Source organism: Larimichthys crocea, chromosome XI (assembly GCF_000972845.2).
Source record: "Larimichthys crocea isolate SSNF chromosome XI, L_crocea_2.0, whole genome shotgun sequence".
In the NCBI taxonomy this organism is placed as follows: domain Eukaryota; kingdom Metazoa; phylum Chordata; class Actinopteri; family Sciaenidae; genus Larimichthys; species Larimichthys crocea.
The window spans coordinates 3,138,968-3,164,428 of record NC_040021.1 but is presented as its reverse complement, the minus strand read 5'-3'; the positions used below and the strand labels follow the sequence as shown (position 1 = coordinate 3,164,428).

The following is a 25,461-nucleotide window of genomic DNA, read 5'->3' as shown; positions in this document are numbered from 1 at the left end:
GGTGTAATGACAAGTAGTAACACATGTTGTGTGGGGATCTTACTGTGTAGCGTCACTTAATGACATATTAATGAATAGTCCAAAGTGTACCACTTTACTTGAGCTCAAAGAAAATGCTTATGACACATTCATAATGATGTCATGACGGGCAAAGTCACATTCATGATGGTGTAATGACAAGTAGTAACATTCATGTTGTTGGGGATCTTACTGTGTAGCGTCACTTAATGACATATTAATGAATAGTCCAAAGTGTACCACTTTACTTGAGCTCAAAGAAATTGCTTATGACACATATATGATGGTGTAATGACAGGCAGTAGCATTCATGATGGTGTAATGACAGGCAAAGTCCGATTCAGATGGTCTAAAGATAGGCAAGACATGAGCGTGAAGTATCATGTTGATACAAAGCCAAGAAATGAAAAAACAAGTTTTAACTGTTGGTCCTGCCACGGAAGGAGATGGCTGACAGGTAAGTTGTCTTGTGTAACGATAGCCAGTTGGTAGCTGTGGCTGTAAGTAGGTTAGTAAGCTCCTCCCCAGGGCCCAAGGAGAGAGCCCCCTGGTGTTGTACCCCTAGTGTGTCTCCACCCCAGTCCTAGGCGCTCACAGGTCCAAGCTAGTGAGTGGGCTGGTGCAAGGCTGAAGGGAAAGTCACCTGCAGGTCATGCTGGTTAATGTCAAGTTGTCATGACAAAGACACTTCTCAGCTATGTGGTTTTGCTTAATGTCAAGTTGTCATGACAAAGATATTTACTGACTAAGTGCTCTTGGTTAATGTCAAGTTGTCATGACAAAGACATGGTCAGCCTATGTCATATTGGTAAATGTCAAGTTGTCATAACAAAGACACCCCAAACAATGTCAAGTTGACAGTAAAAGATGACATAAGAAACCGCATGACACTTAATGACAGCAGTCATTGACATTCATTAATGTTCATGACAAGTGTCATGTCATAGTTATGACAATGTCATGTCAGTCTTATGAACACCCCTTCAAATAAAGTGTTACCGATAATTGTTGGTGTGTGTGGGGGCGTAAATAATCATAAATATGAGGGGGAAGGGTGGGGCCACCTCCGTACAGTTTAGCAGGGTGATGGCTGAAGGGAAGAAAATATATGAAAATATAGGATAGGATACTTCTGTCAACTACAAGTCAATAATCTTAGTTTGAAGCTTCATTTCACATAGAAAGTGATTTTAAAATTCTTGAGCAGTGGCAGTGATAGGCTGCTGGGTATCACTTTGATATTAATGCAAATTTGATACCTCATTTTCAAAAGTAATTCTTTAATGAATATTTGGCACAAAAAAGTCAAGTTTACCCATAGTGGATTAATACAGTGGCTAATATTCATATTTACATAAACAAACAATTTTCAATGTTTTTACGGTGTGAAGATCACACACTATCAATGGTGATGCTCTACCTTTGGCATTTCTATACTTCCATTTTTAAGCACATCTCACGGTCCTCATCAGTGGATAGTTTCTAAGTTGTTGTTTCAGGGACTTCCTCCCTGTAAGAAGTTGATTTTCTTTTTCTTTGGTGACAGTGAAAGACCAGAAAAATGTAATAAACCTCTGAACCACTCCATGCTCTCCAGAAGAATCACTTAATGTTTCTGTCAGTTTGGCAGCTTGGATTGTTTATCAAAATGACCGTATTTAAGATTCTTTATGATACTTTATGGTGAGTTCATTCTCAGTTCTTCAGTCCATCAGCTGAGTTGCTGCTTGGCCAGTGGTAGTGCTCTGTAACTGAATGTCAAACATAAATAATGTCACAGAGTATTGAAACTTGAAACCTGTATTTGTCTGGAGAAATAAGGTTATTAAATCAGGTATATGAGGTCAAGTTTGTTTGTTTTACAGTCTGCAGTATAATCCTGCTGATGAGGTTCTGGCATTTGTCACCTCCATCAATTAGTGTCCCCAGACACAGGAACAACAGCTCTTTTGTGCTGCGTGGTCCTGGATTTAAGTAAGGGCTTGAACTTTTAATGTTAAGAAGCAAAAGTTTTAGGCACGTGTAAAATCATAATTTTTTTATTCACCACATCAGATTGGTGAAATGAAAACACGCAGAGTCAGAGCTAAACACTGTGAGTGCTCCATACTGGATGTGTTTGCTGTGCATCATGTGCTTTGTGTTTTCTCTCCTGCCACTGCAAACCAATTTTCCGTGGGAACATGAACACATGTCATCATATTCTAACAGCTACAACAATATTACACGCACTGTAGAGGATTTTGTTTTGAGTGGCTGTATTTGGGAACTTTGGCAGGGTGCCATCCTGAAAGCTAAGTCCAGGATAAAAGGTGCAGAGTTTCATATGAAACATTCCTCTGCTCAGGAACAGGAATGTAGGAATGTAAGGAATAGTTTTTGGAAGGCTGTGATAAATGGATTGAAAGTAAGAAAACATAAAGCAGACAAGAAGCAAAGGCAGTTATGATGAAGTATGGAGTCAGTCTAAAAACGTTAACACAGTTTAGGATGACATTTAGGATATTTGGTATTACAGAGCTTTTCTTATGATGGACATGTAATAATTATTGAACCTCCTAACTGAAGAACTAGCTCAATGCTAACACATGAAATAACAGAAATTAGCATCACAGTTGTGATAAGTCTCTAACATTGAAGGACACGTGATCACACAGGTACATGTCTCCTGTGCTCGGCTTGACTTCACATTCCTAATTCAGCTAGCCAGCGACAAGTAAAGTGAGATAGTCGTCATGGATACAGGTAGTCTCATGTATATTTTAAACACAGATGCAGACCTGACAGGATGAGTGCCCATTTAAGAATGAAGTTGTAGTCATGATTTCTTAAGTTTCGATAAGATAGGACACAGCTGTACGTTTAGGAACTGCTTCTATAATAGTAAGATATGATATGATTTCCTATATGTGAAACTCAAGTTAAGACTGCCTCATCACACAGGGACAGTGTTTCCACAACTCAACATGTAGCTTCATCCCTTTTCACTGTGAGGTCATCAAACTACATGTACCAATAACCTTTTAAACAGTGAATTTTGTTGAACGTTGAAAATGAATGTTCAGTGCTCTCTGGTGGACAAACTGTGGAATGAAAGGTTTTTTTTTGTTTCCTCTCTTCAAATGACATAAACCAATATATATACCAATATATCTGTGATAAGTTAAAGGTGGCAGATACATCAGAATTACACTGAGCAGCACAGTATATCAGACAATGCGCTGTATAAAAGCGGCGTGGTGGTCATAGCATTCATTGGTTAATGGCCATGAATTGGTCTACTAAAAGCTGCTATAATCAATATTATTATAATAACAATAGATGAGTTGACTTGTACTGAGAAAAGGGCAACTCATAGTGACAAACCCACAGAGAATGATCACCCTTAGCTCTACAGAGCTTTTAAGCCTCTTTCAGCTCATTGTTTTGGTTTTACAACCCACAACTTAACTGTTTAGTTTCAGTCTCGCAGCTTACATAGTCATAGCACTGTTAACACAGCATGTTAGACCAGACCTCAGCATTTGGTGGAGACCAAAACAGAGCTAAAAGGAGAGTGACTCATTTATCAGGTGGACACAAACATGACTCCAGATGAATGCGAATATTTCTCTGTGTCTGCTGGATGTGTAAATACACAACTGTGTGCATGTCTGGCATTATTAACTTAGCAATAAAGGTGGAATGATGAAACTGTATATCCACATCCATCAGAACTAACATAGCACTTGTTAGTACTAGTCAGTCTTAATACAACACTAAAATGTACTTTTACAGTTTCAGTGTAAGTATCAGTCAGAATGTGCAGTCCTCCATCTGAGGCTGATATGAGGCTTCAGCTGATAAAGTTCTCCTGACAGTGACTCACAGCTGCCATTACTATATTATATAAACTATATAACAAACATATTTTGTTTAACAAAATTTGATTTTGTTTTAAATCCTCTTTATTACCCAGCAGTCCTCTTGCCTTTGCTGCTGCATGTCTTGGCATGTTACAGCCACCTGTAGATCAATGGAGTAGTGTGACACCATTGTTAGGACTGTAGCTTGTGTCACTTGTGTCCACAGGTGTGTGCATGAGAACAAAACAAGGAAAAACACCTCTGTAGTGTGACTCGAGGTTACAAGCTCCACAATTTAAAAGGGAATTAGGGAAAAAGAAGTGGACTGCAGAGAGGAGTATGAGGACTTTTTGTCCCTTTGAATATATTTTTAATCTTAAAGATTTGAGTTTGAATCAATTCCTCGACACAAGCCAGCAAGATGTGAACCAAACATACCAACCGCCACTGAAAAAGCAGCTGACAAACAGACCCTGAGTCAGTGTGGAGACAACAGAGGCTCCCTGCTGGCCTCAGGCCTGCTGTTTACCTGAGCTCTACTGGTGGCTTCCCTCCAAGCCAGGCCCAGTGTAACTCAATCTGAGGACCACATGAATGCAGAGCAGAGCCGAGCCGCACCCAAACAAAGTACAAACTTCCAAACACCAAGATAATACCTGGGGTGTAATGCGGCTTGTGCTGTTGTGTGGGAATACACACTGGATGTGTAATTAAAGTGTATTTACTGAGTATGATTACAGATTAACGAGATCACCTGCCAGATCTGGTGTTTGAAGTTTGAAGAGTTACCTCCATCCTGACATCCTGCTCTGTCAGTCTTCACCCTGCTCTTCATTATGTTGGATGTGATGTGCAGGATGTCAGAGCTTTTAACCTAATCCTTTCACAGAATATTATTTTAATACCTCCTGGCTACTGAAAAGAGGAATTTCCCTCTGTTGACTTTCCTCTCGTCATCTCACTCTCCACAGAGATGTCATCACTTCATCCTGCTGCATCTCTCCATGCTAATGGTTTAGTCTTACCAACCCGGTTAGAGATTCCATGTGACACATACATTTAGCTTGTAGATCACACTGTGTCCTAAACACATGTTAAACACATGACATATGATGTGTATGAGCTAAAGGTTGTTCATGCTTTGTATTCATTTTTATGATTGAACAGAGTTGGTCATGAGAAACCCTCCAAGAGCCATTCAGAGTCAATTCAACAATTGACTCAATATATAAGCTGACATACAACCAACACAACGTAGTAACTCAACAGATAGTTCAGTGAGACAACTCATATTTGGAATGTTTTATTGCAACAGCAGAGTATAGTTAGAGTTTGGCGTCTAGGCTCTGACCTCATCACTCCCAGCAGATAAGCATACATAGAGAAAATGAGCAAATATCTTAAAGCCCCTCGGAGCCTGCAGGTGGGTGCTGGGGTGGTGCTGCTGATGCAGGCAGAAATGGCATTGGCAGAGCAGAGGGAGAGATTTTGCAGCTTATTTAGACCACCACTTGGGAGGGTGTGTGACTGGATGATTGTGTAGTGTGAGGCACATCATGCGTGTGTATATGGAGTGCAGCTCGAGTTGTCTGCCTGGACTCACAGACGTCGCTCAATTTATCATTTATTATTTATTCATTCATCTTTTTTAAACTCTTCTGTAAGTTTTCTTTTTGCACGTGTCGGCATCTTGAAGCAATGACTGATGGGTATCATGGGTCATACAGATTCATTATGGTGAGCATGAAGATGTGATTATGATGAATCTGCAGATTCTTTTTTTCATTCATCAAATACTGTAAAAGTCAGTGAGGACAAAGTGGAAGTCTTCAAATGTCTTGCCCAACAGTTCAACAGTCCAAACATATTCAGTTTACAGTGATTATCAGTGATCAATGTCAAAACAATCACTGATCAGGTTTCTGTTGATTGATTCATTGACTAATAGTTTCAGCACCAGCTCCTTCCTCCTGCCTCTTATATTAAACTTAGCATAAAAACAGATTTTACAGGAATAACCTTGTATATATATATATATATACATTTTTCAGTGCTGTGAGTATGACCAATGAAAAATTGAGTAATCTTTTTGCTTCAGCCCACAGATCCTGATATTAGCAGGATACAGAGTTTATCCTCTGCTCAGCTCACATGACCAGCTGTGCACATGGTGCACTCTTCTCTTACAGAGCCTGGATTAAGGGTTTGTTTGTTTTGGGTCAGCTCATTTCTGAGGTGGATCATACTCTGTCACAGATTGCGCAGTATCTGACTCCCTGGACTGTGACACTGTGTGAGTGACTGTGAGTCGTGGGTTTCTTTTTACTCAACTCTGTTTGCTCCTGCTGGAACTTTGTGTGCTCGCGTTGTGTGTGTGTGTGTGTGTTTTGTTTACCAGGCTGAGTTGTGTGTGTGTTCTTTGTCCACAGTATGGCAGGAGCCCCCTGCACTTGGCTGCCTACAAAGGCCACATTGAGGTTGTGCGTATCCTGCTCAAAGCCGGCTGCGACCTGGACATCCAAGACGACGTGAGTACTTGTCTGTCTGTCAGCTGCGTCGGCCATGTGTCCACTTTTCATCCACTTCCAGCTCTCACTGCGGCCCTGAACGGTGGATTACTTTTTATTTTTATTTTTTAGACCCACTTTTCTTTTTTTTTAACACAAAGAGAACTGTAGAGTAATGACCTCCAGGGGTCTTGAATGGGACTCTTTGGACTGTCCACTTGTGGGTTTGCCCTCAGGATGCAAGCCCCCCTTTCCCACAGATAGTGAAATCACAGATCTCTGGCGTTGCCAAATTCATTCTCTTTGGTCAATGAGCTCTGCAACAGGTTACAGTACATCCTCCAGGACGGGAGGGAGCAGGAGGAGCAGACTGAAGCAGGAGGAGGATGATGAGGAGGGGAGAAGACAGTGGAGGAGGGCTGGGAAAGAGCCTGGAGGATCAGGGAGAGTGAAGGAGGTTAGCCAAACCTGCTCGTACTGAGCCAGCGGAAATCTGTCCTCCCCCCCATCCTATCTTCCCCCCAAACAGTCCACTCCTCCACCGCCGCAGCCGCTGCTACTGCTACTGCTGCTGTGCTCGGCTCACTTCTTATCTAGCTTGGAATGACCCTCTCCTCCTCCTCTTCTCCCTCCTCTTTCTCCTCCATCCCTCCTGGGAGACATTCTTCCTGCTCTCTCTTGTCAGACTTCACCTGCGAAGTGTCCCTCACCACTAATCTGCTCTGTGTGCAGCGATTCCATTCATGGCTGAGCTCAACCGTTTTCCTGCAACTGTACGTTCATGCTTTCATATACTTATACACACCACAGCTAACAGATGTTTGACATGACCTGCTGTGGTTTGTATACCTGCTGTATTGGACCATATTAACATCATTACTGTGAAGGTCAGTGATGATACACGGTGTGCTTATTAAAAAGGAGTGTAGGAAACTGTCTACAGTTAAAGGTGGAGTTTATTATTTGGGGAATTTTGTATTATTTAGAATAAATGTTAATGACTGTGATTAGCTTAATTTAGCATGGTGTGTATGAGCTGCTCTTTAACACTGAGGTCATACTTCATGTTCTTGAGCTTATTGACACTGTTTTGTGGTCTGGTGCTTTGGTTCTACTGTTCACCATGATGCCGAGGCTTGATAAAGTTGCATTTCCTTTTAGCAGGCCACTGTTCTCTTAGAAGATCAATATCAGCAGAGCTAAAGACTGGAAGTGGAGGGGAGCAGCTAGCCAAAGATAACCAATACCTCTAAAGCTCACTAATGATCCGTACACAAACAGAAATGTTAGAGTTATGTGCTGGAATAGTTTCTTGATGAACACCAGTGTATCATCCAGCCTATGGTTGGTGAGCACAGGTGTACAGGCACAAGGAGCAAACCTGGCAACCTTACCGTGAAGACAAAACACTGTGATGATGTGCACAGTCGGGCTGGTTGTTATTTGGCAAGACATCCAGCACATAGCTTTCTGCTAAACCATGAATATGTTTGTTTGTGTGTGTGTCTTGATCAGTGAGCTTTAGAGGCATTTTTGAGCAGAGCAGAGGGAGCTGGTTCTCCTGTAACCATGTCCTGACTGCAGCTCGCACATACAGACGTGAGGTAAAGTGTGTTTCCATCCTCCTTTCAAAAAAAGAAGTCAAAAGTTACAATGAGGAGATAAATCTTATCTCATTTAATGTCACCTGACTGGAGAGCGTTTGTCTCAATGAACCAAAAATGGATCAAACACATTTATCCTTTTGCTGAAATTTGGATGGAAACGATCAGTCTCTATCTTCTCATCTCACTGTCCGAATCAGCGACAAGTAAATATTTCCCAAAATGTCAAACTACTCCTTTAACTGTAGATTCAGACTTCATAATGATGTTAACTGCACATGTACATCAGCTATCTGTGGAAAGGTTTAAGGGTGTACTGCCTTTGAGTGGTCTACTGTATGCATGTATGGTATGTAATGCACTGACAGACAGAAGACATCCATCCATGAGTTTGTTCCACTACCACTAAATAAACAGAAATAAAACCACAATTTCTTCAAGAGACAGGGGCTTATCTCTGTGTAAACCTTTCTGCAACTTATTTTTCTTTGAAGTCAGTTGATTATTATAATAATTAAACCACAATTTCTGAATTTTCTTGACATGAAGCTGACCCAGAAAAACTAACAACATGATTAAATTGGAGAATTTGACCTGATGGAATAGTTTCTGTGGATGGATGCTGGATGTTTTCTTGTCCTGCTCCTGAGTGTGCCTCGTCACACGCACATCTCTTTAAGGCAGTGCTGTGTTTGTGTGTCTGCTGACAGGGGGAGCAGACGGCGCTACAGCGGGCTGCCGTGGTGGGAAACAGTGACATCATCAGCGCTCTCATCCAGGAAGGGTGTGCACTGGACAGACAGGACAAGGTGCAGATCAAAAGACAGAAACACACACATGCACACACGCAGAGGCTAATGGCATCTCTATTACAGTCAGTCAGAGGAACAGGGGGACTTGAAATCCATCGTGATGACTGCATTAAAGCATCTGATAACCAACATGCCTGTAATCTGCTTAGCCTCAGAGCAGTGTGTTGACCGGCAGGGATTATTACCATGAACATTGGAACTACTCATATTTTATGTCAACAACAAACAGTTAAAGGGATCTTGTTTTACATATCAGCCACTGAACCACTCAGAAGAGTTTTTACAAACATTGATTCAACGTTCATCATGTACATTCATTGTTTCTTTCTCCTCTGGTTGTTTGAGTTAAACAAAAGTGAAAAGGTCTTTAACGCAGTTTAACGTTCTCATTCTACAATCACACCAAATTCCAATTTAAACTTTCTTTTCTTACATATCAGTGTTCTACCACATGCACTTATTTACAAAGAAATACATTAGACGTTAGAGAAAACTTTGAACTTTGAAAGACAATTCTTCATTAGTTTAATAATTATTGATTTCTTCTAACTTTGACAAATGTAATAGATGAAATGATTCCTTTGCAGCGTATTTCATGACTTTATTTTTTGTAGTTTAATCATAATGTATTGTCACTTTTTCCAAGGTTTGTATCAAAATATCAGGTAAAAAAAGATCTTCAAAGGAAGCTCTAATCAATCTGTGTATAGTTTGTTTCCTTCTTTGTTTCACCAAACAGGCCTTTAGTTAAAATGTTTATATGAGCAGTACTAATAATAATGAGGCCTTTTTTCCCAATTTCCCATGCGTGATAAGAATATTTCATCTTTATTAAAATGCCTCCAGCTGATCTGCTTCTGTCTAACTTGCTGTTATTGCTCAAAGGCTGTATTATGTAATATAATATACAGTACATACTGACACATTCTATCACATGTAGACAGAATTACACAACAAAATGTCACAATACTCAATTATTACAAAATAAAATAGAAAAGATTGACAGACTGTGGAACTTTTGAGACTTGGATGGTGTACATTCATTTTGAAATGTGCCATCACCTCCTCCACTCAGTGTTTCAGGGACTGTGCCACTGCCTTTTTCCAACTAAAAATGCAATCCGTCCAGACAATATTGTGGAAAAATCTGTAGCCCCCACCCGATAACTGCATCCTGTCTGATGCTACACTAAAGGTAAAAGTCAAAGGGTTAGGACTGACACACGACTGAGGTTGGCTGACTCTTGGTTGCATCTGGGACTAGTCAGACCTGACCTGGGTACATTGTAGCCAACTTACTCCTGAACAGATGAAGCCTATGGAGAAATTTAAATTGCAATAATCTAAGGATGAGTGACCAGTTCTATTGTCTACTGCTCGATGAATGAATGAATGAAACTCATTAATGTACCACTGTGCTTATTCATGGATCTCAGAGTAAGTTAGAGACTCTTCATAAATGGAGTTACCTCTAAGATTTGTGTTGACGTAAAGTCAGTCTGGAGTTACCTCTAAGATTTGTGTTGACGTAAAGTCAGTCTGATTCTGGTTAATGTGGCTCTTTGTCTCTTGTCCTGTCAGGACGGTAACACAGCTCTCCATGAGGTGTCCTGGCACGGCTTCAGCCAGTCTGTCAAACTGCTGGTGAAGGCTGGAGCCAATGCTCACGCAAAGAACAAGGTGATTCTACAGCAGAGTTCTCAGCTTTCAGCCACAGCACTGATTAAACATGTTCACTATAAACTGTTCTTATATTAATTCCTTCAGCTGTCATCAGCCTTTCTTTATGCTGTCATTCCACTCACGTCTAATTCAATTCAATTTTATTAGACTTTATTAGAGATAGAGAAAGAGAGAGAGAGAGAGAAAGAGAGAGAGAGAGAAGGTTTGAGTAGAGTTTTCAGTAAAGGGAGATACCAATACCGTGCCTGGGTCCAATTACAGTTTTGTCTGAATTTAACATCAAAAAATTGTAGGTCATCCAACTTTTTATATCCTTAAAGCATGTTTGGAGTTTAGTTAACTGATTGGTTGCATCAGGCTTGATCGATAAATATAATTGGGTGTCGTCAGCATAACAATGAAAATTAATGGAGTGACTCCTAATAATGTTCCCTAAAGGAAGCATATATAAACTAAATAGAAGTTGTCCTAGTACAGAACCTTGTGGGACTCCATACAAACTTTGGTATGCATGGAGGATTCATCATTGACGTGAACAAACTGAGATCAACCTAAGAAATACGATTTAAACCAGCTTAGGGCGGTTCCTTTGATGCCAATTTGATGTTCCAGTCTCTGTAAAAGAATTTGATGGTCAATGGTGTCAAATGCAGCACTAAGATCTAACAGGACAAGTACAGAGATGAGTCCTTTGTCTGATGCCATTAGGAGGTCATTTGTAACTTTGACTAATGCGGTCTCTGTGCTATGATGCACTCTAAATCCTGACTGAAAATCCTCAAATAAACTGTTCTCAACGATGATGTCATTAAAGGAGCTGACTTTTATCATCATTTCATCTCCATCCAGTAATAAAGACCTTGAGATGGAGAGCTCTGGAAAAACTCCAATAGTGTTTTACATTTGAAACTTCCAGTGTATAGATTCTTGACGAGACTCTGTAATCCTCTTTTTTCTAGGCAGGAAACACAGCTCTCCACCTCGCGTGTCAGAACGGACACGCTCAGAGCTCGAAGGTTCTGCTTCTGGGCGGCTCGAGGCCTGACAGCAAGAACCACGTAAGTCTCCAGCAGGGCTCCGCTGGGTGCTGCTGCTGCTGCTGCTAGAATCACCTGCCAGAGCTCTTTTGCCACATTATGTACCTATCTGTTGTATCTATGGATGAGACGGCTCCATCTTCTGACCTTGGTTACCATAGTAATGATCAAAATGGCACCTTCTTTCCTAAACACTAAAGGCCAACTCACACCAGACGCGGAACGGAAGCGGAACGGAAGCGGAACGGTACCGCCGCGGTCACCGTAGCAAATAGAATCCAGTCTAGTCAATGAGAGCACTCACACCGGGCGCGGATCAGACGCGGATCAGAAGCGTCCCAGAAGCGGCTCTCCGCGCCACGGCGCGAGCTTTCCGCAAGGTTTCTATTTCTTCCGCGAGCCGCGGCTGAACCTCGTAAATTTCAACAGAGCACTGCGCACCACACAGGAAATCCGACAGAGAATCAACATAATAAACTTCCGCCCCCTTTCAAAATAAAACACAATACACAGTTCATGTAGCTTTTTACAACTTCACATCAACGTGACGTCATAACCGGTGGCACCAGGTGATCAAAGATCGATCAAAGGGTCTCAACGAGAGACTAATTATGAAGTGGAACAACACACAATCATTTATGACACAACAGATGCTTTTTATAATCTCCTCCACGTCGGAGAAGCAAAGTCAGCTGTTTGTTGTTGTTGTTTTCTTTATACACTGTTTATCGCGGGGTCTCGGGCATAGACATATATACATAGACGCCGCATTGAGCGCTGAATCGTACGTAAACGGCGCCGCCATATTGGTTCGGGCAGATCTGCCCGTAAACTAATACAAGGAAATGGACTGAACTTCATAAAGCGCCTTTCTACAAAGTTCTTCAAGTTAATGTCTCTTATACACCCATTCACACACATACTAATATATCTGGGAAACAAACAGGCACCAAAAACAATGTATGTAACTTTTAAAGTGATGATTATAAATGTTTACTCCTTATGTAAGCACCAAACCAACGTATGTATTTTTGTAATGCTGAGTGTTTACAGCTACTAATGTGTGTAACACTGTTACTGTGATGATAAATATTGAAATATTTATATTTAACATTATCTGTGTCTATAATAACCAGATCCTGAATGTAGTGTGAGATGAGGGTTTTCTGAATAAGCACTAACGTGTACATACACACACACACACACACACACACACACACACACACACACACATATATATATATGTATATATAGTGTGTGTGTGTGTGTGTGTGTGTGTGTGTGTGTTATATGTGTATGTATATATATATATATATATATATATATATATCTATATATATATATGGTGGTGTGTGTGTGTGTGTGTGTGTGTGTGTGTGTGTTGCTCTTTATTCAGAAAACCCTCATCTCACATCTACATTTCAGGATCTTGTTATTATAGCACAGATTAAATGTTAAATATAAATATTTCAATATTTATCATCACAGTAACAGTGTTACACACATTATACTGTAAACACTCACGCATTAAAAAATACATACGTTGGTTTGGTGCTTACATAAAGAGTAAACATTTATAATCATCACTTTAAGTTACATACATTGTTTTTTGGTGCCTGTTTGTTTCCCCAGATATATTGTGTGTGCGTGAATGGGTGTATAAGAGACATTAACTTGAAGAACTTTGTAGAAAGGCGCTTTATGAAGTTCAGTCCATTTCATTGTATTAGTTTACGGGCAGATCTGCCCGAACCAATATGGCGGCGCCGTTTACGTATCGCGACCAACGACCAACCCGCTCAATGCGGCGTCTATGTATATATGTCTATGGTCTCGGGTATGTCCAGGATTCTCGCGTGATCTCGTGATCTCGCGTGAATACAGCCGGCTCGCTCCGCTGCCGTTCCGCGGCTGATCCGCGTCCGGTGTGAGTTGACGCCGGGCAAAGTACCGTTCCGCTTCCGTTCCGCTTCCGTTCCGCGTTCGGTGTGAGTCCCGTGTAACAGCTGCTCTGTGTCTCAAGGAGAGAAGTCAGTGTCCTCAAAAGAATCTGGCCAACTCAAGGCCAACTCACACCGGACGCGGAACGGAAGCGGAACGGAAGCGGAAAAGCACCGCCGCGGTCACCGTAGCAAATAGAATCCAGTCTAGTCAATGAGAGCACTCACACGGGCGCGGATCAGACGCGGATCAGAAGCGTCCCAGAAGCGGCTCTCGCGCCACGGCGCGAGCTTTCCGCAAGATTTCTATTTCTTCCGCGAGCCGCGGCTAAACCTCGTAAATTTCAACAGAGCACTGCGCACCAGACAGGAAACCGGGCCTTGAATCAAAGTAATAAACTTCGCCCCCTTTCAAAATAAACACAATACTCAGTTCATGTAGCTTTTTACAACTTCACATCAACGTGACGTCATAACCGGTGGCACCAGGTGATCAAAGATCGATCAAAGGGTCTCAACGAGAGACTAATTGTTGAAGTGGAACAACACACAATCCTTTATGACACAACAGATGCTTTTTATAATCTCCTCCACGTCGGAGAAGCAAAGTCAACTGTTTGTTGTTGTTGTTTTTTTTATACACTGTTTATCGCGGGGTCTCGAGTATGTCCAGGATTCTCGCGTGATCTCGTGATCTCGCGTGAATACGGCCGGCTCGCTCCGCTGCTGATCCGCGTCCGGTGTGAGTTGACACCGGGCAAAGTACCGTTCCGCTTCCGTTCCGCTTCTGTTCCGCGTTCGGTGTGACCCGTTAAGATTTAACACTGTCCCTCATTTGCTCATTTGATGGACTCCCTACTTTAATGTTATCCAGAATCTGTTTGATCAGTGATTAATTAAATGGTTTATTCCACCTTTGATGCCACATGCAGCTTGTACACATAGTGATTTTATGTACTTCACCTGTTACTCTATCTTTCATGACCTTTACTCTCCCTTTGTTTGTGCTCTTCCATCATGTAAAATGCTCTTTGAAAACAGACTTCTATCTCGATTTCTTCCTCGCTCACATCACATTGACTTGCTGTGGCTCACAGGCAGAGCGGGTCGTCCACTAATCAGATGATCAGCGGTTCGATCCCCCGGCTCCCCGGTCTGCATGCCGAAGTGTCCTTGGGCAAGATACTGAACCCCAAGTTGCTCCCGAAGGCTGTGCCATCGGTGTATGAATGCGTATGAATGCTTAAATCCTTAAACTGATGAGCAGTTGGCACCTTGCACGGTAGCCAATGCCATCAGTGTGTGAATGGGGTGAATGAGATATGTAGTGTAGAGCGCTTTGAGTGGTCGGAAGACTAGAAAGGCGCTATATAAGTACAGTCCATTTACCATGTTAACTGATATGAATTAAAATAATATGACGATGCATCTTTTTATGAATGTTATATATTATATGTTTGAATGTAAAAGTTTGAACGTTACAACCTGTCAGAACGTCATTTTTCTGTCTTCAAGAGAACTTCTTTGCAAAAACCATTGAAATTATTTGATGTTAAACAGTGACATCAGTGTTCAGTCACTGGCTGACAGTGACACTCACAAACAGTCAGATAGCAGCCTGTGTCACAACACCGATCCATAGTTAACCAGCGCCTCAGCTGTTTCACATTGGACGGCTTAAAAACTCACCGACAGATGTCTCATTGGTCAGTCAAGATGCAAAATTACATAAACAAACATTAATAATATTTATCAGGTAAAAATAGACATTAGTATCACTGATGGTCTGTACCAGCTGTCAATCACACACATATGTGAGCTGGAGACTATCTGATGCTTATCCACAGTATTCAAAACTATTAAGAAGAATTTAAAAAATATAACTAATCATTTTTTAAACTGTTGGCTCATGTTTTTATTTTTAGTTCTGCTTCAATATCTGAATATGAATCTGAATCTGAAATATTTTTGTGCTTCTGTTTTCACAGTAATGTTTTAAACCACTGAAGCAAAATGGAACAGTAAACGTCACTACAGTTCCAGTCTCTATAAAGAACTCATGCTGAATCCATGCTGTGTTCTGCTGTGACACATCTTTTTTCATTGTAATTGAATGTCAGAATTTGTTGTAAAATTGATCTTCTCTGAATGTTTTCCAGGCCGGCGATACATGTCTGCATGTGGCGGCCCGCTACAACCATGTGGCTATGATCCACATCCTGCTGGGAGCCTTTTGCTCCGTGTCAGAGAAGAACCTGGTGAGTCACTCAGCACGAGTCACAGTTCAGTTTCAGTAATTTCTATATTTTGATGTTATGTTGTGAGCCTCTGGTAAACATATTAACGCTCATACAAACCATCTCATTTTCTGTGTGTGTGTGTGTGTGTGTGTGTGTGTGCAGGCTGGGGACACACCACTGCACGTGGCAGCTGCTCTAAATCATAAGAAGACAGTACGGCTGCTGCTGGAGGCGGGAGCAGACAGCCGCATCTGCAACAATGTGAGCGCCTGCAGTGTCTTTCTACATCATTAATGCTCAGAAAAAGTGTTTGTGCACACACTAGGCTCAGATTTTTGTTCTGTTGACGTACTGATCTCCTCATGAGTTGGCTGCTCCTCTTATTTTACACATTAGATGAAGAAAAGAGCAGTGTGGGAAGCAGAGTATGGGTTTGCATTCTCTGATCAGTGGTGGGAGGAGCACTGTAGAGGCACTGTAAAGTGTAAACGTCTCTTCATCATGTGCCAGGCTTGGTCTCATCCAGTTTAAAGTGCTCCATTTAATTCACTACAGGAAAACTCTGCTGTCTAAAATAAAGCCTGACGTAGCAGAGGTTTGCAGCAGGTGCTCACAGGCACAGAGGGAGTTGACCCACAGGCTGGCACTATATCTGAGGCAGAAGGGAAAACCATTATATCATCTCCTCAAAGGGATATTTCTGGAGTTCCTGTGGAGGAAGCAGATTTATCTGTTTTACAGAATAGAGTCTTTGGTTTTCCCTGTTTAATAGTCTGCTTTACTTTCTTCTTTTTAAGATGCTGTGTACTTTGTGGGTGGCTGGATGGATGGATGGATGGGTGGATGGATGGATGGATGGCAGAAGGATTGGGTTGTGAAAATTAAAAAATGTTGCTTGTAAATTGTTATTACAGGCTGGGTAAAAAACCTTGAAAGTGGATTAATTACATGTCCATGCTAATTAATTTAGTACAATAATCATGTCATGTGATTCCTGTGTTTTTTATTACCTTGAGTCTGTCATCGTGCTAAACAAAAGCTTTGGCCAGTATTTGAAATGTAAATGAGTCATGTTTTCACTGTCCTCATTGTGTGCATGTGTGTGTATGTGTGTGTGTGTGTGTGTGTGTGTGTATGCAGGCAGGTCACACAGCTTTGGATCAGGCCAGAGAGCACAACAACCCAGATGTGGCTCTTCTACTGACCAAAGCTCCTCAGGTGAAACCACGAACTTATTAGAGATAGTAGAGATTCCATAATCAGTTCTGATCATTGTTTTTCTCTCAGACTGACCTGATCTGTGGGTTTTCCAATTTGGAATATGACTAGACACATTTAAAGAAACATAATGTAGAAACTGATGTTATTAGGGTTTTAGCGGCTGTCTGTATACACAAATACAGCTTGCAGCAGTTTACTTCACTGTCCATCAGGAAACTCTGTAAATCGAGTAAAAAAGAGTTGAGGAGCCGGAGGACATCGGAGTGAAAAGCAGAAAACATTTTCTCCATTAAATATGATCCAGTTTCACCAAAATCAGTCAAATAGTTGGTGGTGTGTGACTTAGTGCTGTAAAGATAAAGCCAAAGTTACATAGTGTGAGAACAGACGTACGAATGACGGAGACACCATTCACCTGATTACAAGTCAGTGTAGCATCAACAGGAGCTAACATATGTTAGTTTATCAGAGAAAAGTTACACCACCTTTCTTTAACTCTTTATTGCAATTTTCATTAATATATAGTTCATCAATCAATAGGCACTTTATTGATCCGGAAGGAAATTCAAGGATCCAGCAGCATAAGACACAGTAAACACAGTAAGCATGCTTTAAGATTAACCTGTACTACAATAAAAATACATTAAAATGAACTAAATCTGCATATAAGGGGATGTTAGGGAGAGACAGAAGGGGTCGTCTCCAGGGAATAAGGTGGTTTAGAGTTGGATCAAGATATAGTATATATATAGATTATAGTTAGCTAATTTAATCCTGCTGTGGTCTGCATAACAAAATACAGATAAAATAGAATAAGTACTAATAATAATGTAACAAACACAAACAGTTAAACATACTGATATATAAATAAAGACTGTAATACAGAATGAGTAGGTGTTAACGGCTGATTATCATTAGCATTAGCATACTGCCCCCGTGAGGCGATAACGAGAAAAACATCTGACAAATACTATTATTATGAAAAACACAATAACAGGTTTGGTTTAGAGTTGACTAACATCATGCTCACCTTTTGTCACTTACACATAGCAGTAAAATGACTAAACTACTGGAGAAAGGGTGAGGAAACGAGAGAAACACGTTTGTGTATATGAACGGCTGTAGAACAAAAGACCAACTGCAGGGCTCGCGTCATAGCAGCTCTGATGACGTCATCACAACCAAACTTATCAGCGCACTGTAAACAATGACACTCTGAACTGTGGGCTTTCTGACACTGTATTAAAATGAAACCTGTGCAAAAAAGTGAAATATGTGCTTAGTAATTTGAGTTGTTGTCAGTATATAAATAATAAGTATATAAATCAGTAGGTCTAAAGATAAATGTTTATGTTTTAGAAGACAAGTCAGTACAATAATGTCTGGATAAAGATAAGAAATGAAAGGAATGAGTCTACAGCAAATAACTGATACGAAATACAACGGTGCTGCCAACAAAAAATGAATGTCTACTGTCATTTTGTCTCCTTTGTGTGTATGTGTGTGTGTGTGTGTGTGTGTGTGTTCAGGTGCAGAGTTTTGTGCGTGGCAGGAGTGTGAGGAAGAGGAGAGACAAGCTGAAGGCAGAGGGCAGAGCTCAGTCGGTGCCCAGAGATGAGATGCTGCCCTGTAAGGTAAACACTGGCGCACTGTTAAAAAAGAGGAGAGAAAAGAATATGAGCTTTGAACTTTGTGGGATGAGAGGAAGGTTTTCCACTGGTGAAGCTTTTATTGGTGCTCTTTTATTGCATCATCTTGTTGCTCCTTCTTCTTCTGGTCTGACTGGAGAATTATTATTATTATTATTAACCAACTCATACTATTAAAGTATGAGCAGAGAATGAAAACAGACGTTCATTTGCATTTTCTTTTGCTGGATTACTCAGTGTTTGTAAAATTTGCGACACATGTGGAAACACGGCTAATATGTCATTTTACACTCCATGTTTTTATTCTGCCTGACACTGGAAATGTTTGGATCTTCACTAGAACTTCAAATCAAGGGTTTGAACAAATGCACAGCATGAGTGTGGAATGACTTATGTGGGCTGTGGGTTTTTAGTGATTTTAGTGGATTCAGGTCTGTAAATGGACTGGACTTATATAGTGCCTTTCTAGTCTTCCAAAAACTCGAGGTACTTTTACACTACATATGTGTTTACCCAGCAGAGCAAAGTACACATTTATGCTGCATTCAAGCTGCACTACCAACCTGTCCTCCTGTTCCCTGCAGGACAGTGCTTCTGCTGCAGACGACACCCAGAGCAGTGACCGAGCTGCCTGCAAACACGCCGAGGCGACAGAGTCAAACACCAGGCGGGGAAAGAGCAGGAAGCAGAAAGAAAAAGTAGGTCCATGAAGTCAGTTCGAAAAACACATTCCATGCTGATGTCCTCATCCAGGTCCTGGAGTTCAGTTCAGTTCAGTTCAGTTTGTACAAGATGGAATAATCCCTAACCTCTGCTGCTGTCTGTGTTTCAGCCGTCTCTGTCTGACCCTCTGCGCTGCAGAGAGACCAGACACAGCGAGACGTTTCACAGGAGGAAAGACAAACTGCAAGGAGCCGCCCTTCACTCCTCCATCCCTCCACACAACTATAAAGCCTATCAGCTGTACACGCTGTATCGCAGCAAAGATGGCAAGATCATGCAGGTAAGATCATCAGATGGCTGCCCACCATGAGCCGGGTACTGCTCGAGGTTTCTGCCTCTGAAAGGAAGCTTCTCCCTGTCACTGTGACCAGGTGTTTGCTCCTGGTGGGAATTGTTGGGGCTTCTTGTTTTTGTTACCTTAGAATGAGCCTTCTTCTATCTATTAAGGGGACGGGTCCTTCATGTTGAACTGTGGCCCAGAATGGACAAATCAAACACTGGTTGTAGATAGGGCCTTTACACATTTTGTGCAAGTTTTGCTGCTGCTGCTTCCCCTTCACACTTGGAAAGGGAAGGTGAGGTAAGAGGTATTCAGTTGGTTGCCATTAAATCTGGTGCCCTGACCTTTAACTCAGGTTTACTGGTGTCGAGAAGCTCCAGAGCAGATCACCACCTGCCAGAAACACTGGAAACCATTCACTGATGTTAGTCTCAGTGAGGTCAACCATGTTCAGTGTCACAGCTCACACGTGTGGAACTTCGTTAAAGAGAAGGCGCTGTTGTGCACGTTTCCTATAACAATGAAGGCAGTATGTGAGGAAACGTGCACTTTTACACACGCATACATGCATCTTTTCATTCAATACGTTCTTCACTGTTAAAAGTGTTTGATTTGCTGAAGATTACTCTGCAGTGTTTCTGGATGTCGTTGATGTCTGTCTTTCTCTGTGCATGCGAGTCTGAAATTCATTAGCTGCAGATGATGAACTGTGTTTAAACCTCAAACTGTTGCAGGCTCCTCTGAACGGCTGTCGCTGTGAACCTCTCATCAATAAACTGGAGAACCAGCTGGAGGCCACCAAGGAGGAGATGAAGACTGAGATCCACACTGTCCAAGACCTGATGAACAGCAAGATGGGCCAGCTGGACCGCAAGAACAAACACCAGGTACCATGCACAGATACATACTTTATATTTATGTTTGGGTTTGAACTGTTGATGTACGACAGCCTGCAGAACGCATGGAGGATAGAAGCTTCTGTCAGATAGCACACAGCCATTGATGCATCACTGCTGCCTGAAAAAACACAATGGTGGATGGAGGCAGGAATGTACTGTATAATGAATGAGATTAGAACTACAAGTGGAGCAGCTGTGCACGGCCAAAGTTAAACACGAGAGAGGATCATGGGAACAAAAAGATGTTTACTCTACAGCTGACTGACAGAACACTGTGAGCTGCATTGAGGCTGTCGTTATGCAGCTAAATGGTTGAGTATATGAACAGATGTTATCACACGTTATAGCTGAACATTCTAAAACTATGAGATTTAATGAGCTGCTGTACCAGCCTGCAGAACATCAGGGAGCTCCACCTGGTGTGTTCCAGTTCATCCTGAAGGGCCCAGTCAAGTTGTGTCACAGCAAACTGGGAAAACTTTTTACACAGTGAATAAAAATGTCACACAACCAGAGGACAAGCAGCAGTGAGCTTCTTGACAAAGCAGAGCGTCCTGGGCTGCTCTCTCCTGATCTCTGTGTTTTTTCCATCAGATCCGAGCTCTGGATAAGATGACGGTGGAGAGAGTGTCAGCAGAGAGGAGCGAGTGTCTGCAGAGGATTGAACAGCGAGCCCTGCAAGAGAGACTTGAAGCAGACAAGAGACAGGTAACACTAAGAACAAGCACAGCTCACCTGGAGTCAGTCAGAACTACTGTGTTTGAAACCAGGACAGACTCTAGGAAATAATAATCTTCATCTCCTCTCAGCAAGTGTTCCATAAAGTCACAGAGACTCTTTTTGTGGTCGTATCCGTCCTTTAAGCAGGCGTCTCTGGTCAGTGAGCTGAAGAGCTGGTGTCTGTCTAAGCTTCAGAACATGGAGGTTCGCCTCACGGGAGAGCCCAGCAGCACCAAGCTGCAGCGCTCCTCCTCTGCAGCCGAGGGCCTGAACCAAACTGATGGAGCCGGTCTCACCGTGCTGCCCTGTGACAAGGGAGGAAACAACTCCCAGTGCCTGGAGCTCCACCACAGCACCACCCTCCTGGACTCCAACCGGGGGGAATCCAGCATGGCAGCAGAGGGGGGATCAGCCAACCACTACTTTGTGGTTCATGTGGAGAGCTCTCCAGGTAACACTTGAACATGTCATCCCGAGAATGTGTCTACAGTGTTTATAAAGAGCTGAAACACACACACACACACACAAACAGCTGCCAACAGCGCCCCCACCTGGACTTTCAAACATCCATATTCAAAGCTCCTCACAGTCTGCATTCATACACATCTGTACACCAGAACTAGTGAACATGCTGTGTGATATGAATAATTAATGACAGCTCATCTCTATACACTGCACAGCTGTGAGAACGTCCACGTCAAACATCAGGCAGAAGAAAAGAACTTTACTGATGACTGTGTGATCACACTGACTCTTTAATAACAGATAAACTGTAGAAGAGGATGATCAGACACATGTTAAAAATATCTAGAACACTGTGAGTTTTGTTCCTGATGGTTTTGAAAGAGTTTTCTTGTGGAGACAAACAATGATTGACAGCGCTTCACATTTTCCACATTTGGTTATGTTGCAGCCTTATTCCGAAATGGATTCAGTTTATTTTTTTCACATAATACCCCATGATGACAACATGAAAAGTTTTTTTTTAATGTTTGCAAATGTATTAGAAATAAAGAAGGAACATATAATATGTACATAAGTATTCACAGCCTTTGCTCAATACTTTGTTGAGGCACCTTTGGCAGCAGTTACAGCCACAAGTCTTTTGGAATATGAAGCCACAACCTTGGCACACCTATCTTTGGTTTCACCCATTCCTCTTTACAGAACCTCTCGAGTTCCATCAGGTTGGATGGGGAGTGTCGGTGCACAGCCATTTTCAGATCCCTCCAGAGATGTTTAACGGGATTCAAGTCTGGGTTCTGGCTGGGCCACTCTAGGACATTCACAGCGTTGTCCTGAAGCCACTCCTTCAATATCTTGGCTGTGTTCTTAGGGGTGTTGTCCTGTTGAAAGACCTTCGGCCCAGTCTGAGGTCAGGAGGGCTCTGGAGCAGGTTTTCTTCCAGGATGTCTCTGTACATTGCTGCATTCATCTTTCCCTCAATCCTGACTAGTCTCCCAGTTCCTGTCGCTGAAAAACATCCCCACAGAATGATACTGCCACCACCGCGATGCTGCCACCACCATGATGCTGCCACCACCATGATGCTGCCACCACCACGATGCTGCCACCACCACGATGCTGCCACCACCATGATGCTGCCACCAGCATGCTTCACTGTAGGGACGGTATTGGCCAGGTGATGAGCAGTGCCTGCTTTCCTCCAAACATAACGCTTGGAAACAGGATGCACCTGAGCTCAATTTTGAGCTTGATCACAAAGACTGTGAATACTTATGTACAAGTGATTTCTTTGTTTTTATTGTTAAGAAATTTGCAAAAAAAAAAAATTTTTAAGTTGTCATTATGGGGTATTATGTGTGAATCCATTTTGGAATAAGGCTGTAACATAGCAAAATGTGTTAAAGTGAAGCGTTGTGAATACTTTCCGTATGCACTGTAAGTCACTGGTTCCCAACATGGGGTTTAAGGGATGAAAGAAAACTATACTAAACTAAATGCATATACATTAGGCCTATATCTCAGGTGTGTTACTATTTTATGTTCAATTATGTTTTTAATAGTTTAGATTATATTTTTAAAACATAAATAAATGTGATAAGACCTAAACACTTCACAGAAATGAGAAGAACACTAAGTCTATTAAGTATGTATGATTCTAAAACATATAATACAGACGGAGAATAAAAAGTCATCTGTTGTGGAATATTCATAGGAAACAATCTCACAGATTCCTGCAGGTCGATCAGTCTGTCAGCTGTTCTCTTATGGTTTACTCAGTGATAGAAAATGTTCTCCGTGCTTTAAGCTTCACCCTTACAGGAAGATATACTTCTATATTAATATGATTTATTCCTCAGAGGCGTGTGTGGTTAACACTGCATGATTTATTATTTGTCTGTCCTGATGATAACACTGCTGCCAGAGGAAACCATCAGTCTGCCCGTGGCATGTTACTAATGATCAGAGTTCATGTGTGCACTGACTACATTGTCTTGAACGTCTAACAGATGGAGATAAAGCTCAGAATGCAGACGTCTCCTCTACTGCTGCTGCTGCCAAGAGCCCGCTGTCATCAGTCCAGGTGGTCCGGCCAAAGGAGCGGTCAGGGATCTGTGCTGACCCCCAGAAGAAGAACCAGGACCTGCAGCACATGGACATGGAGGAGCACGGGGCGAAGGGGGGCAGGATTTACAGAGCCAGCAGCCTGTCTCCAGCCACAGAGCGCCGCTGCAGCAGCAGGACTGAAAGCGGGTTCAGAGACAGGGAGCGAGGACGGGACAGAGGCAAGCACCGCAAGAAGCATTCCCAGGGCAGGACTAAGTCCAGAGGGACCACAGGGGTCAGGACTCTGGAGGTCTTTGGAGACCAGCCCAGTGAACCCTCCTTCACTCAGGAGAGGGACAGCATGCATGCCCTGGAGGTCACCCAGTACTTCTTCGAGGCAGTGTCGACGCAGATGGAGCGCTGGTACGAGAGGAAGGTGCAGGAGGCTCGCTGGCAGGCCAGCCAGAGGGCTCAGGCCGACAGGGCCGCTCTGGTGGAGAGGATCACCTACCTGGAGGACGAGCTGCGCATGCTGAGGACCAACAGACAGGATGACTGCTAACGCTGCGTCACCACCGCGTCACCACCACACCTCTTATGAACTCATTATGTCCATGTCGTGAGGCCTGGATCCACTGAACCATGTTAACAGATGCCTAAAAGAAAAATCCTGTCGCCATGGTAACGCTGGTCTGATAGTACTACAGAAAGAAAGGCAGCTCTCGTGCACTGTGTTGGAAATAAAGTTGTAGATATAAAGCTAGCTGTCAGATTAATCTAATGTGCCATTTGTAGGATAGATACACACACACACACACACACACTGTATACACATTACAGCCCAACTGTAAATATTGATTTGTGACATTAATAATTGCGTAAAAGTCTTTCATTAATGTTGATTATGCATGGAATGATGTGCATAGTGAGATGTGTTGATGGAGGATCACAGCATCATAAGCTCTTTGTTGGTTCTTTGTTGGTTTGTGTGCATGCTGGGATCAGAATGTAGCTGAACGACGTCATACGTAACCCTGCTGAAGGTTTTAGTTTGAGCAGCAGCAGCTGATGGTGCTGCATGCTGTGCTGTGTGTGGAGGCTGGAGTGTGTCCGTAGAATCATTGCAAATGATCAAATGTGACAAACAGAAAACATTGATTAACTAAAGGAATTCAAAAAGGATCTTTCCTTCATTGTAACTAAAAATACCCCCCTCTCTCTCTCTCTCAGAGGCTCGGACACTAAACTAAGATGTAAGATGATGTAAGCTGCTTCTTTTCATTCCTGTCAGCAATAAAAAGGATGACTTATTCCATAAACACTGTTAACATGTAGAAATGGAACACTCCACACTCCAGAGGTTTGAAAATATAAGCTCATGAGTAACTGACCTGAAGCTGTCAGAGGTGATGTAACACTGTAGACTGACTTCACACAGAAACACAGTGTTCATTTTTATTTATTTTCGCATCAGATGATTTTCTGAACGGTTCATGGAGGACACACTCAGCAGATAAATGAATTCATCAAATTGATTTGTTGCTTGCAGCCCTAGTTGTCATAAAGTAATCCACATCCTGATCCTGAACAGATGACTACCTGTTTCCCAGAATGCCATTGTCCTGCCAGTGGTGTGTCCCTGTTAAAGAACATGTTGCATGAAGAAGCTCAGTGTGTCACAGTATGACTGTCTGCTCAAACATGTTGCTTAGTTTACATGGATGTGAAGAATGCCACAAACGTTTTGTATAAAAATAATCATTCCACACCGT

The 25,461-nt window shown here is 42.2% G+C and overlaps 1 protein-coding gene across 11 annotated transcripts in view; it reads left to right on the top strand.

Moving 5' to 3' along the window:
• The window catches only part of ankrd6b (ankyrin repeat domain 6b), a 49,822-nt gene extending 24,361 nt beyond the window's left edge, over positions 1-25,461 (top strand). For 2 of the 11 annotated variants that reach the window (XM_027284276.1, XM_027284275.1), the window contains exons 3-16: positions 6,293-6,391; positions 8,685-8,783; positions 10,368-10,466; positions 11,429-11,527; positions 15,606-15,704; positions 15,849-15,947; positions 16,827-16,904; positions 18,437-18,541; positions 19,141-19,254; positions 19,389-19,559; positions 20,294-20,446; positions 21,053-21,166; positions 21,323-21,629; positions 23,653-25,461. In XM_027284276.1, the coding sequence (XP_027140077.1) occupies positions 6,293-6,391; positions 8,685-8,783; positions 10,368-10,466; positions 11,429-11,527; positions 15,606-15,704; positions 15,849-15,947; positions 16,827-16,904; positions 18,437-18,541; positions 19,141-19,254; positions 19,389-19,559; positions 20,294-20,446; positions 21,053-21,166; positions 21,323-21,629; positions 23,653-24,251 (2,235 nt within the window). In that variant the 3' untranslated portion in view covers positions 24,252-25,461. The other 9 variants (XR_003463199.1, XM_019265858.2, XM_027284280.1 and 6 more) reach the window with 9 other exon arrangements.